Source organism: Ochlerotatus camptorhynchus, unplaced genomic scaffold (assembly GCF_037179485.1).
Source record: "Ochlerotatus camptorhynchus isolate MF236.1 unplaced genomic scaffold, CSIRO-AGI_Acam_v1.1 ptg000329l, whole genome shotgun sequence".
Taxonomy (NCBI): Eukaryota; Metazoa; Arthropoda; class Insecta; order Diptera; family Culicidae; genus Ochlerotatus; species Ochlerotatus camptorhynchus.
The window spans coordinates 2,083,893-2,099,302 of NW_027040817.1; the positions used below are offsets into that span (position 1 = coordinate 2,083,893).

At 36.9% G+C, this 15,410-nt stretch overlaps 2 protein-coding genes across 2 annotated transcripts in view; both read left to right on the forward strand.

Annotated features, from left to right (window-relative positions):
• Reck (Reversion-inducing-cysteine-rich protein with kazal motifs) overlaps nucleotides 1–15,410 on the forward strand; it is a 52,056-nt gene that overhangs the window by 18,365 nt on the left and 18,281 nt on the right. The gene's annotated exons all lie outside the window — the stretch shown is intronic.
• LOC135708259 (uncharacterized) lies at nucleotides 1,146–2,405 on the forward strand. Its single transcript, XM_065230260.1, has one exon. The coding sequence runs from the start codon at nucleotides 1,365–1,367 to the stop codon at nucleotides 2,403–2,405; it is 1,041 nt and encodes a 346-aa protein (XP_065086332.1). The 5' UTR covers nucleotides 1,146–1,364.

Here is a 15,410-nt window from a genome sequence, read left to right on the forward strand (position 1 = left end):
AATATTTGGGAAATTTTAACAGCTCCCATACCAACGTCAAACTATTTGCGTGGCCTCTTATTTTGGGTTCATTAATCAAACTACAGGGCGGCCTTAATTATTACAAGTACTTTTCACATAAAGAAGCACTCTAATGGCACATGGCTCCCAAACTGAAAGTACGCCCCATACTAAACCAAAGTCTACGGCCGCATGGATGGTATTTTTTGATGTATTTATGCAACAAGTTGCAAAAAGAAGATGTTTTAAGCATGAGCCGTACATTTATCCAACGAAGCTTGCCTGTAAAAATCGTTTATTGCAACGCGTTGCATACAGACTTTTTTGCACTCAAATGTTGTTCAAAAGGATTTCAAAAAGTAGTACTTTTTGGAAATGAGGGCAACAACTTTGAGACAATATTAAAATCCGGCTCAATTTCGCCCTGTATTTAAACGTTGTAATAACCGTGTTATTTGACCGTCGTTTTTCAATGCAAAGACTCATCAACCTGTGTTATTATTATTGGATGCCATATAAGTTTCTAATTAAATTCTCCCAAGATATCAAAGCTGGGTTTTTATTCTGTCAAACGAAAGATTCATTGCCCAGTGGAACATTTTGCACTTGAGTGCCTTATTGAGCTTAGTGCCCTTGACAATCTCCTTACTTTGGCGGTGATGTTCGATGAAGTCAGCAAAACTCTCAACCGTAAATATTTTCTATCTGAAATTGAATGTGCCACCCCTAGCAGAGTGCGCTTTATTTTCATTTAGTTCTGAGTTTGAGAGCCTATATTTCGCTGTATCAAAAATAAATGTTAATTAAGGTTATAAAATTTAGCGCATGGAAATCATGCTCACTATGAATTGAATAACATGCCTTTGTTTTACCTGTTATCAGTACCACACTAAGATTTTTACTTCTGTTAGCTGAGATCTCACCAAAACTCCAGTTTGTTAGCTGAATCTCGGCAAGTGTCTTACTGGGATCCAGTAAAATAAAATGCTGAGCTAATCGGCGGTGGGAAAAAAAAAAACTAAGTGTGTGTCTTTCATTTACTCTTCTAAGGGCTTCTAAGCGTCTTGCCATAGGAAATATCAAAATTTTTCTTTGGACGAGCATAAACATTCACCCAGAAAGGCAGATCGGCAAAATATGTTTACGCACTTGAACGTGTCATCAAGAAATTTTTTGTTTGTTTAATTTTTACCGCGATAAAAGCCTCCACGTGCTAAAAACAATAGCAGACTGGTGATGTCAATAGAAATTAGTTACTATAAAAGCAACCGACTTTGAAGGTATTGTATCAGTCACAGTTTTACCCTCATTTCAATTCAGTCTTCAGAAATTTTGATAGAACTAGGATTCCGGTAAAGGTTTCAATGTATTTCTACATTGCGTTGCTCATCGCAGCCATTGCGGCAACAGCATCTGCTGTTTATTACCCACCGTCAGTTCCTTCATCAGAAGTTGAAGAGTCACATTATGCCTACCAATTGAAGAGCTTCCGGCAAGAACTGGATGAATGTGCCGAGTACCTGCAAATTTCGCCACAATCCGTGGACAACCTTGTGGCTTACAACTACGTAACGGATGATTCGAATTTGAAGTGTTTAATTCGATGTGCCGGTATTAACGCTGGATGGTGGGGTGTTGGAGGTAATTATTCCGGACTGCACGCCCCTGTTATCGAAAGCTACTTCCAGCCAGCTTGTGACGATACCTGTTATGCTAAACGTACTAAGGAATGTTTGGATTCTAAAGTGATCAAATGTCAAGACGATTGCTCTCAGGCATATGAATCGTTCTTGTGCTACTACCACCAGTATGGAAACCTCAAGAGTTCCGAAGAATACATCCCACTGCCGCAGTTGGATGCCATCCAGGCTGCCATTGATTGTATACTTATTCTGCGTACGCCGTCAGAACTGCTTGAGCAATACAGCCAGGGAGTTTTCCCAGCGGCTCCTGAAACTCAATGTTTGTACCGTTGCCAATACATAGCCGAAGGACTTTACGATGGAGTTACAATCAACTTGACTCGTATCTATATTCGTAATTGGTATGCGGAAAATCCAACACCGATAAAAAGCCCGGAAACTCAGGCATGTATAGATTCTGCATTGAATGACAATGCTTGCAACGAATGCGCTCGAGTCTACAAAGCTAGTTCTTGCACTGATAATTATGCTAATCCTCATCATACATCTGCGATTTTGGAAGCTGCCTCAAAATTGGTTTTGTCTCAAAAAACTTGCAACGATGAAGACCTGTCTCCCAGATACAACGCAGGAACTCCTGAACCAACACCATGTTCAACACCGGCCCCAACCCCCGCTCCTACTCCATGTCCATCATCAACTTCCACTCCCGCTCCAACTCCCGCTCCTACTCCAGGTTGCATGTATAACTGTGGATCATAAGAATATATTATGTTAGTACTTTGGTACAAATGATTTCACCGTATATCGATTTTTTTTAAATATATGTTTTAATTGAGCAAATTGTGTTGGTTTTCTATACTACTTTATACTTTTATAGCCCCTTAACAATAAAACATCACGAAACATCAGTACCTAGATGCCATTTGCATCAACACATTTTGCGAGCGCGACCAAACTGCATCTAATGGTTTATTTTGAAACGATAGCGCACTGGCGGGTTCGTACGCGATAGAATATATTGAAACACGCACTGTTTTTAGACTTCTCAGAATGATGTTGAAAAAGTCACACATTTCCGAGCGGAACGTGCTCGAGGATAGGACGTTGGTTTGTTCGTATTTTCTAGCGCCAGCCGTGTATGCAGCTAACAAGATAGGCGTAATTCGGTTTAGCATACATGTTGGGATGATCAATATGGTTTTCCCTTCACATTAACGGTTACCGATAAATTATCTAGTTTGTTTATTTGAAAGGCTCAATCGCGTTAGCTTTACGGAGTCGATAATTCATTGTTTAGTAACAAAATTGACTTGATTCTAGGTCTAGTAGGAGTAGAATACTCGTGGCTTACTCGAGGGTAGAGGTGATAGGATCAGGGGAAGAGCTTTGGGGTGGGGTTTCGTTGTCTCATCAAAACGTTGTCACCAGTAGGATGTAATGTGGCTTTAGATCAACTCGGGGGCAACTTGACAGCTCCAGTATATTGCCAGTGTACCCCGGCAATTTGGTGCTGGTGGTTCTGTCAAACTCATAAATTTCAGAAGTGTTATCTGAAAAGGGCGAATGCGGAAATGATGTACAGTAAACAAAACTAAAGTTTAAAATTCATCTTACTGTCGCGTGCTTACTAAACCACACACGCGACGTTACACTCAAAACATTTCACACGTCATCATCATGTGTCTCACACTTAATTTTTCACTTATTATGAAACACATCCACATCATGTGTGAATCTTATACTTCGAACCATGTCTCAACACTATTGGTTCGGATTGTGACACACTTGGAGTCTATGTGCCTCACATGATGATATCAATAGCTTTGAACATCATTCTACTTTATCGACTTCTACTTTATCGATTCCAAAATTGAATCTACAAATATATAAACGAAGCTGCAGAGCGGGGGCAGAGCATCCACATGCCTTTTTTTTAATGGGTCTGATTTGGGATTTGATCCCGGACTGTTAGGTTGTGCTGCTGTCGTTGTCTTTGTTCGATCTCACTGAGCTACTGTTGTTCTCATATATGAGGCTAGTTGATAAGGATGAAGTCACAACTCATGTTTTCGATGTTGACCTTGAAAAACATGCAATTAACATAGCATTGAAATGCAAAACACTTCAAATCCATCTGTTTTGAACAGTAGTGTGATTTAAGGTGCAATACACTTCAGTTGATAGAGAAAGATTATCAACATTTCAAAGTTTGAAACAATAGAAATTAACGTGTAGAATCAATGGTGAAATACACTTAAAAAAATATGATTGTGAACATGAAAAATCAATTGTTTAAACACTTCGATCACACGTGTGGCCTTTTTTGAGTGTAGCGACATAGGAACTCCAAAGATGCCAGCTAAAAATTTCGCTTTGATTCTCAGTAGTATACACAATTCATAATCAATTTATAAAACTTATTTGAGCAGTACAGAACCATATGAAGCTTAAACATATGATTTGTAAAATGAAAATATATGATTGTCATCGAATTAATTTGAACAAATGAGAATTGAACAAACATACTTTCAGTGTTTTCAACGCTATTGCTATTATCGTCGATGATGAACAAAGAATGAATGGTTTTGCAGCGAGTAAATGTATACTAATTATACTTATCTGTTTCTTGAGGCTTCAAGTTTGGTAAGGAATAATTTTTTTTAAGACCCTCATTTGATTTAGTTCATTTAATTGAATATATTTCTTCAATTTAAAATGGATCTTCAAAATGTTTCTCATCACCCAGCAAAACTGCTACTCACCGTGAAATATAATCAATTTTGTAAGTTTTTTGCGGATAGAATTCTTAATTCTTCCAAAGTTTTTGGCATATTTCTCAAGCCGGAGTTTTAAATAAAAATGCACAATTTTACCAAGATATTGCGATGTCATGATAGTTTCAAAACAACATGTTGATGAATGGTGCAGATGCTCATTGGAATTCTACTTTCAAGCCGCTCGTAATATCTTCCAACGTTGAAATATTTGTGGTAATTAATGAGTTATTTCAATTTAGTTGCAGAAGTCTTGCATGTTAGAAGAACACACAAGAGCACGAGAATAAAGAAACACAGGAAAATAAACATTTGTTTATGTATACGGTCCATGGCAAGCCTTTATCGCACCACAATGATAAAAAAATCTGTTGGCTGATTATATTCAAGAGCAAAATAAAATAGCAGACAGCTACGTATTTTTATTGTTATTTGATAATATAAGAAAATGAACCTCCATCAATCGGTTTCAATTTGTATGGATTATTTCGTTTCACCACGAAAATAATAAATTCACACTTATCGTTATCATATAGCATTCTTGCCTGTTGGTTGACATCCACACATGGAGAAACAAAAGGTTGGATTCCCATAGAGAAATGTCATTGCGGCGGTGATGGACAATCCCTTTGTTTATATTGTGTGTCAACATCTACTACTTGCAAGTGGGTACGTGAAAGTAAGGCTATCTGTAAGTAATTTTGCCGGGGACTTGATTTAGATTTAACTTCTTCTGGAGTTCAACCAAGTGTGGCAACCAGAGGGCGACGATGAGACTTATCGAGATAAGGGTACAACACAACAAAAACTAATGAAGAAATCAAAAGACAATGGAATTACATTCTTACACTAGACATTTGCAGAAACACATAAATTGACTGCATATAGCAGAGAGAGGCCTCAAGGGTTTTTTTTGGCGGGTTTTGTGAGTCTGACGCTTGTTTTTTGGCCTCTTTTTGTGTCTAACATGTGCAGAGTATGATTATAGGGTCTAATGGTATTGAGATTCCTGGTTGCGTGAAATATATTTGTGAGAATATCTTTTTGAGATTTTAGTAGTCACGTTTGGTTTGTAGTTTATATTTTATTTCTTTCATGTAATTATCGTAAATAATAGTTTTCAATAATAGATAGTTCATCCATATTCGTACTTTGCGCGAAGCGCTGTGGATTATGAGATGCTTGATGACCCTGGAGGGATCGATTTTGCTTACTGAGCAGAAAATCATGGATTTAACCCCAAGCTCTTCCACAGCATAATAAATCGCCACCATCATTTGTATATTTGATATTGAACAATAACCTCGGAAACTATTTGCATGTCAAGCGAAAACGTAGTCCTGTATTGTCGCGAAGCGTTATGGTTCTGAGATGCTCGATGACCCTGGAGGGATCGTTTTTGCTTACTGACAGAAAATCATGGGTTTAATCCCAAGCTCTCCGTCATGACTCTTAAAATTCATGATCACTAAACAAAATGAATATGTTCTTTCGATAGCCGGCTATCGAGAGATTAAATAAACAACAAATAAACAATACATACTTTTGGTTGCATCGCCAACTTGAGGTGAATCCTAACCGAATATCCTACCCAACCATCCAACTCCGTAGCACTTATGAGGGTGTCGCTAAGTCGGTGGCCTCTCGTTAAGTAAGTACTACATCAACATTTTCTTCCCTATCCCTAGTTATGGTAAAGATGGGCGTGGCCAGGAATAGCGACAGTCATGCTTCGGTTACAAAAGTCGTTCTCTGGCGGCTTCATTATCCGTTCCGTAAATTGTCAAACTGCGTGATCGATGTCATCGCAACCGTTTCTACACCGACAGATGTTGCTGTCCACGAGGTTCATTGTATGGAGATGTACATCTAGCGAGTAGGTCGGACATAAGTCTACTCATCACGCGAATGCAGTCACGAATTAAGCCGAAGCCCATAAACCACGCTCTCGAAGAAACATTAGGAATAATTTATTTTTTTTATAATGCGTTTATTTTTCCAGGCTCATTTGCTGTAGCTTTGCAGAGCCTGGATAATTTAATGTAACCAACTAAACAAATTAACCGATGCAAAGTATTTTTAGAAAATACTAGCGTTCATGCGAAATACGCTTGGTTTCGACTTTCATAGTCCTCGTTGCCGGGTGCATAGAATTTGATTTAATATTATGGGTAGGTTGGATGTACCAGCCACGGATTTACTATCTTATTCGGGCCCACGTAAATGTAAGTAAAATAGTAAAATGTAAACAAAAATTAAAGTAATTCCTCTACCGGCGAAGTTATGTGAATTTCAGTGTGAATTTCTTAATGTTGTGAAACACCAAAACAGTAAAATGCTTACAACATTGCTTGCTATTCTGCTACTGGTTCACTTCTAGATATTTTGTTGAAATAAGCAATAATTTTTTTTCGTAAATAGTTTATGATCAGGGCAAGACGGACAATGTCAAAATTTGTAAGAAAAAGAATAATGTTCGAATTTATTTAATGTTATGCCTAGAATATATATGTCCAAAATAGATCCACCATCACTGCTAATTATCTTGTTCCTTAATGCTAATCTGACTTAATGTGTCGCTTGATAAGTTTTGGCATATACCAGTTGTAACACACTAGAGGGGACCACGCAAAAGTAACGAGTTTAAATCTCATCCCCGGACAACCAAAGAAACATGTCAAACTTTAATATGGATATAAACCGTTCTACAAGTGTAATTCATGTTGTTCAAAATTGTTGATTGGGAAGTTATGAATTACCCAAAAGTGTTCGTTTCATCCACATTTAAAAAAAGTTATGGTTTTTCCGGCCTTTTTTGATTGAATTTCAAGATTTTCAATATTGACCCATATAATTCATTGGACGGTATGTTGCAACCATTTTCTTTTTTGAACACATCTAGTAGATATGTTTTCCAATATGTGGAGCTCTTTGTTGATAACTTGGATACCTTCCAATAATCTATCTCTTAAAGTTAAAAGTTATAATAATAATAAAAAAAATCATATTTTAATGTAGTTTTTTTTTTCGGCTTAAAAGCTCAACATTTCTTAGTCACTCACGTAGCCGTATATCATAAACTATATGTTTAAGTGATTACCTCTCACCCCAGCAGGCCTGGTTTCAATCCCAGTCGGCGCCGCCGGGATGTTCTGAGGCATAACATATCTGATCATGCCTTCCTTCGGAAGAGAAGTAAAGCCGTTGGTCCCTGGTTCATGAGTTGATGAGTCGATAAGTAGGGTCCAGGTGTGGAAGCTGCCTCCCTGGCGTCGGTAGCATTGGTGCTCAGCACGGAAAACAAACCAAGGAAAAAAAAAAATAATACATAGGTTTTCCAATATGTGGAGGGTACCAAAAGAAAACAGCTTAATAATAATTGTTGAACGTTGTATCGACCTTGTCGTCGTTATGTTACACACGTTCTTCATATATTGTAATTGTCATCGGATATTTGAACTTAGGTAAATATCTTGAAAAATAAAAAATCCTGCGTGGTATGAAAAAGGGCTAACATTGTGGTGCTGAGGCAGCTTCAAGAGCATAATTAATTTCATCTTTGGTTTGCAAAGAAATGTTTGGATCGAAGTTATAATTCATAAATGTTCGATATTGCTTCCAATCAGCTCTATGGTAATTAAAAGTAGAGCTGTTGGGATTACATATTATTTCTTGGGATATTTCAAAAGTTACTGGAAGGTGATCAGAACCGAAATCAGCATGCACAGAAAAAAATCTGAATTTTAACTATCGCGAAAAATCTCCCTTCGTTTAATTTTGAGCTATACTTGGCATAAACAGCGCAATCGTTTACAAGCTGGTATTCAATATTGCTAATTTATGCGATATTGCGCTTAAATTTACACAAAATATCGCGTAAATTTATGCCAAATCTAGCGTTAATTTTATGTGCGCTATATCTCGCAGAAATTTACATGAATTTTTCGAACGGTGTGGGTAACCAATTGGCTACAAAATTGACATGAATCAGTTAAGACCAAATCAATAGTTGAGGGATTTCTTACTGAAGAAAAGCATGTTGGGCTGTTTGGATATTGAATAGTGTAATAACCTGCAGAACAATCATCAAACAGAATATTACCATTGGAATTGCTTTGAGCATTATTCCATGAGCGGTGTTTTGCATTAAAATTACCAATAATAAAGAACTTAGACCTTATGACGGGTAAGTTTCTGAAGGTCACCCTTGAGAAAATTATTTTGCTGGCCTACGCATTGGAATGGCAAATAGGCAGCTATAAACGTAAGTTGTCAACAGAAACTCCCAAAGTTTCAAAAACTTTGGTTTCAAATGAAGAAAGAATTTTATGTTTGATTCGTTTATGAACAATGATGGCAACACCACCACATGCTCCATCAAGACGAGCATTTCTATAAATGAAATAATTTGCGTCCTTCTTAACCTTATGGTCAGGTTTAAGGAACGTTTCAGTTATAACGGCAATATGCATGATATGAATTCTCAAAAAGTTAAACAGCTCGTCTTCATTATCTTTAACAGATCGAGCATTCCAATTTAAAATATTTAATGATTTAAAATCCATTACTGAATTTCAAAGTAATGACAATATTGTTTGTGAATTTTACTCCAGTTTGAATGGCATCAAACATGGAGTTAGATTTAAGCATATAAGAATTCTGTAAAAAATCCATTTTAGTATAGTAATAGTCCCTAAGTCAAAATTTTCAAAATTTCCGTTAGAATTACGTTGGTTAGTATTTTGATTTCTACTCGCTGCAATAGCAGCATAGGTAGCTCCATTAACTCGCTGAACATTGTTAGCAGCAAGGGGAGTAGGTATAGATGAAAAATTTGAAGCAGGGGTGATATTTGTACCTACGGGTACGAATGTAGAATTTGTTCCTCGCTGACCGTTGTTAACAGCAGAGGAATTTGTACCTGGTCGGGAACGTGGAGCGTTTCCTACCTGTCGCTTAGAACGAGATTGTAGGATCGCTTTGCGAGTCTTACACTCCCAAAAATTGGATTTGTGGTTTTCACCACAATTTGAACATTTAAATTTCTTAGGATTTTCCTTCACAGGACAGTCGTCCTTTGCGTAAGAGGAATCACCACAATTCATGCATTTAGCTGGCATGTAGCAATTTTTTAGTTCCGTGGCCCCATCCCTGGCACTTACGGCACTGGGTGAGGTTTTGGAAATTTCCTCCAGGCTTGCTGAAGTGTTCCCACTTCACTCGGACATGAAGCATAAGGCTAGCTTTTTCTAAGGCCTTAAGCTTGTTTAGTTCACTAGACTTGAAGTGAACTAAATAAAAAATCATCAGAAAGATGGGTATTTATGGTGTTTTGCATCATTCTCCCAGTTCTAGTGACCAGCGTTTTGTTGAAGTTTTAGAGAACTGGCTCGAGACATTCCTTGATTCTATTAAATTAAATATATTACCTGGTGATTTTAATATTAATTGGCGTGACAACCATAATCATTTGAAGCGTTTAGCTGAGTTTTTTTTTTTAATTTAAAGCAAACGGTAAATGAATATACGCGTATTTTAAGGCACAGTAGAACCATAGAGGTAACTCTAAGACTAGAAGGTCCCGGAATAACGTGCTCAACTTTTTGGCTCAGCTCTGGTACTATCTTCGGTCCCAAGCTAATCGATTGACCCCTCGAAACATAGGAAAAACCAATAACCCCTCATTTTTTCGGTCAAACTTTCATAGCGCATCAAAACAAACATTGCGTAGTACTAGAATTTCGACTAGAATGGGGTACGTTAATCGTTTGCTTGGGACCAATAGGCTAGTCAAGTAGTGAGCCAATTTAAAATCGTTAGTTTCGTATTGATTGTTGGTAGAACTTTAATTGACCACGTTTATTCCAATTTTGATTCCATTTGTTCAGTTACGGATACTGAATTGAAAATAACCGATCATGAAACATTATTATTTAATGTATTTGATAATATAAATAACAACGATGAATAAGAAGTGCTGGAGGAAATATTCGAAACAGGGTGTTTCGAATCTTGTTGAGAGGAGCGTGGATTTTCCATTCGCGGCCGGTAACTTAGATGAATCTACAGCTGTTCTTAATAACGCTTTGAAAACGTGTACCAATCAACTAGTTGAGCAAAAGTTTGTTTCTTTGAAAAACTCGAACTAGTACAATTTGCATCTTTTGCGTCTTAAACGTAAAAGGGACAAATGGTACAAAAAGTTTTATAGATCAAATAATGACAATCATTGGAATAGGTACACAATCGCGCGTAATAAGTATTCACAATCGATAAAGAAAACTCGTTGTGAATATGTTCAAAGAAAGATTGATCAGCATCAAAACAACAGTAAAGAGTCAGAACAGTCAGAACAAATAATTGCAGATAAGTTTTATGATTATGTTGTAGACAGTGCTTTATTGATTAATCAATCCATTGAATTGGTCGATGAACCTGACGAAATAAAACAGCCAGTTAATAGTAGTTGCAGATTTGAAGTTTTTCACCCAATTACATTAGATGAACTTAGAGTTATTAGTTTTTCATTAGGAAAATCGGCTGGAGTAGATAATGTTAATGCTAGAGTTATTCAAGATTGCTTTCTTGTCATTGGCCACATCTTGCTGGACCTTATTAATGAATAATTGCAAACTGGACATGTGCCACAAATTTGGAAGGAATCCTTAGTGGTTCATATTCCAAAAGTTGCGAAGAGTTTCGTCCTATCAACATGTTGCTCACATTAGAGATAATTTTAGAACTTGTTGTTAAAGGCCAGCTGTTGGAGTATTTAAATAGTAATAGTTTGTTGATACCAGAACAATCGGGATATCGGGAAGGTCATTCTTGTGAAACCGCATTGAATTTGGTATAAGTGAAGTGAAAAAATAACTTGGAGTGTAAATATACGATTGTTGCTGTTTTTTGGATCTAAAACGCGCTTTTGAAACAATTTCTAGGCCCTTATTGTTAAGATCAATCAAGCGGTTTGGAATTATGAGTGCTGCATATAAATGGTTTAAAAGCTATTTGTCTGACAGAACTCACATTGCCACATGTGAAAAGGGCATACACTGAAGTCTTTTTTTACACGGTTTTTTACGCGGTTTTTTTACACGGTTTTTTACACGGTTTTCCACGATTTACACGGTACGTTTTTAACGATTTCTCGACAACGATACAACCTATCGCCTTGATTTCAATCACATTATCCGTTTCAAGCTATAGGTAATCGAATGGCATACTTAGAAAAAAATCACAATTTTTGGTGTAAATACAGAAATTTTTAAAATATGCCTATATGGACCATATCATGCTTTAACTACAAATGGCATCGAAATCCGATTTTTTAAAAACATTGCATGCGAAAAATCAAAATCTCGTAGGTTTTTTTTTACACGGTTTTTTTTTACACGGTACGTATCCCCCGTGTAAAAAAAGACCTGAGTGTACAAGCTTTTTGTAAACAAACCTTTGTAGGCCCTTTTCTCGGCAACCGAGGGTCGCTCACGCAAACAACAACATTATCGGGAAGGGGAAAGTTTCCCCTACCGGGTGATGCTGATGGTTTGCGTGGGTGTAATGTGGGTAGCGAGAAAAGGGCATAAGAAGGTTTGTTTACAAAAAGCTTGTATGCCCTTTTCACATGTTGTTCTTGATTTTGTAGATGATACTGTGTTATTCATTGCAGCTAAGGATTTCGATGATGCCGTTTTACACTTGAATGAAAATTTGCTTTCTCTAAGTAGATGGTTGAAGTATAAGCAGTTGAAATTGAATACAAGTAAAACTAAATTTATGGTAATTTCGCGGAATCGAGTAAATGAGAACGTCTCTGTTGTAATTGATGATGAGACTATTGATCGCGTTCGCGAGATTAAATATCTTGGCGTGATTATTTATGACAAACTTAAGTTCAACTTTCACATTAACAATATCATCAAGAAAATTGCCAAGAAGTATATGGAATTCTATGTTGACTGAAAAACGATTTAACTATTTCCAGTAAAATACAGCTATACAAATCAATCATCTCTCCTCATCTAGACTTTTGCCCTCCCATTTTATTTTTGGCCAATGCAACACAAATATCGAGATTACAGCGCTTGCAGAGTAAAATAATGCGTTTGATTTTGAGATGTAATAGATTCACTTCCCCAACTTTGATGCTAGACGCCTTACAAAGGTTGTCGGTGAAGCAAAGAATAAATTGTATATTTGACAATGGTGTTCATTTTTAAAGTAGTTAACGATTTGCTGCCTCAATATTTGTGTGATTGAATTGAAAGAGGAAGTGACTTTCATAGATATAATACTAGAAACGCAGCTGAAATAAGAACACCACATTTCTTGACTTGTGCTTCACAAAATTCATTATATTATAAAGGAATAAATGTTTTCAATTCGATGCCTAGACATATAAAACGTTCAGCAATACTTACAGAATTTAAAAGACACTGCATTTCACACGTTAAAACTGTCTTTTTAACAGTTATCCAGTGATTTTTTTATGAATTGACAAATTATGTTTCTTGACGAAGTTATATCTAACGGATTATTTTATGTGGATAGCTGTCATAACGACTTTTTAATAATTATTGTAGCACTGCAAAAACTATTTTTGTTCGCCACGAGGGTAATGATGGATTTTTAATAGGGGAAATGACGGCTTCGGCATGACAGACTATTTTCGGCAACCCAAAATGAAACACTGTTTTCACTGGATTTTCTTACGAAAACACTTTGCTGAATGCATGCAAACGATTCTTTATGCTTTCAGCTTCAATTTGACTATATGTTTACCACTGAGAAAAAGCAATCTAGCAAGGTTTTCTTGAAATGCAACACACGCACTTCAAATTGTAGCTGATTTCGAGTTGCCGATAATAGAACAGCAGATTTACATGCAGTTCAAATGGAACGGTTGCCGAAGAAAAACTGGTTGCCGACAATACTCGCTCTCACTAGAGAAGATTGGAGCTTTGTAAATGCGTTTCAAAACAGTTTTCGACAATTCTTTCGACTGAAATTGTTAGAGCAGCTGGCAGCAAAAGATTGTAAACAAACCAATACTGCATATGTGTGCATTCCTTAGAGAAAAAGGCTATAGAAAGAAGGTCGCTGCTTAGGTTGCCGAGAATACGTAAATTCCCCTATTTGATTTAATAGTAGTAGATTTAAAAAAAAAGTAGTCTACAAAGGTTTGAGCCTCGCGCGCGTATTGCAGATATAGAGGACTGGATTTAAAAATTGGTAAAAAAAAAAATGCAATTTTGAAGGTTATTTGGCAAATACCTTGAGTTAGTAGTAAGTTTTCTGGCAAATGTTGGGGGTTCGTGAGCCTTCCTGACATTGCTGAAAATTATGATAGCATCAGATTGCGGGGTTGTTAGTGTAATAGGATGCTTTGTTGATTGTTCATTAACTCTTGATTGCTTGTAATACTTATGAATATTTTAGGTGGACTAAAAGGCGAACTAAGAGGTGGATGCCTGAACTTTTTCACATTTATATCGCTGGGAAGCAACTGTAAACTCTAGAGGAAATTTATATCTGTCACTGTAACCAATTCGATTTTGTTTGCAAACCTGGTTAAATTATCATTAAAATTATCTTAAAGATAAATCGTCCAGCTCAAACATTTGTAGGGGTAAGAGGTGGGACCACCATCATTTAATCCCGTTGCGCGAATCGCTAGGACGGGATTTCATTTTCATTTTGATTACTTGGAGTGGCACATCTGTTCCAGGGATTCACCACTGGGCAGTCCTTTCATGGCAACCTTGAACACACGTTCAGTTTTGGTGTCGTAAGTAAAAAAAATATGCTGCTTCTCAGTAAGATACTTGAGAAGACATTTAAATCCGTCCAAGGTTTCAACGAATACACGGCATTCACCCCGACGTCCAATTTGTAGTGAAAACTTAACCTTCACGAATTTCAAAAGTTCCAATTGGAAATGGTTATCACAATAGGGGGAATCTTTTCCTTCTTGGCATTAAGCCGGGAAAGTTTACTAGAATGTTTCTTGCATGATGGATCATTCTCATCATCCGTGAGCAAATCAAATTGATTACTCAAATTAATTTCATCATAAGGGGGATCAAAAGTTTACCCCTTTCTTTTGCGCTTAGGCGCCATGGCGGCAGTAAATTTTTTATCCAAATCGACTTCCAAGAAGATTACTATAAGAATCTGAAGGATCGAAGAGGAATTTTCCAAATCGATATCCAAGAAGGATTACCTCGGGTAGGGTCCAAACAAGGATCGAAGAGGAATAAAGTTGAACAAGGTAGAAATTTTACAGGTTGAGCACTGAAAAGTGCTGTTTAAATTTGTTGTAGCCTTAGGTAGTAGTAACACTTCGTTCAGCAAAAAAGCAAATAGATCCGCACGGCAAGAGAGCACAATGCGGACTACGGGGTTCATTTTTAATTTGAACTTCTACTAACCCTATGACCATTAGAAAAGTGAGTTTCACATGGCGCTTTTTTGCATTACTCCATTCCATGGGCTAATGACTTTTAAGCAATTTTTAGTTTGCTTGGCGTTAAAAATAGCGGGGTTCAAACTAAAAAGTGTTCAGATTAAAAACGGTCAGATTACCGGGAGTCCACGGTATTGCAAAAAATATGATTAGCGGTAATTAGCGGGTTTTGTAGTAACTTTTGAAATTCCATAGGCTCCACAATTGGAACCAAAAAAAAAAGTTTTTCCTCAAGCTATGACGGTCATTTCAAATTATTGAATATTTTATAGCATCCCTAACCCGATGATTTCGTTACACGGATGGAATTTTCGTTCGTATGAAAAATAAAATAAAACCACCAGTTGTATTGGCTACATCCATCTCTCTGCATGGCTGGCAGCTCAGTGCAATACATATAGCGACAAACATCAAACGGGTGGATTGTGACTTTAGGCGGATCGTCTTGCAAACAAAGTCGAGCACAGTGATTCTAATTGATGAGTTATCCATTCAAATTGTAGAATTTTCACCTTTATTAAT

Coding starts and splice junctions, on each gene's coding strand:
- LOC135708259 (XM_065230260.1), top strand. CDS start 1,365: ATGTATTTCTACATTGCGTTGCTCATCGCAGCCATTGCGGCAACAGCA.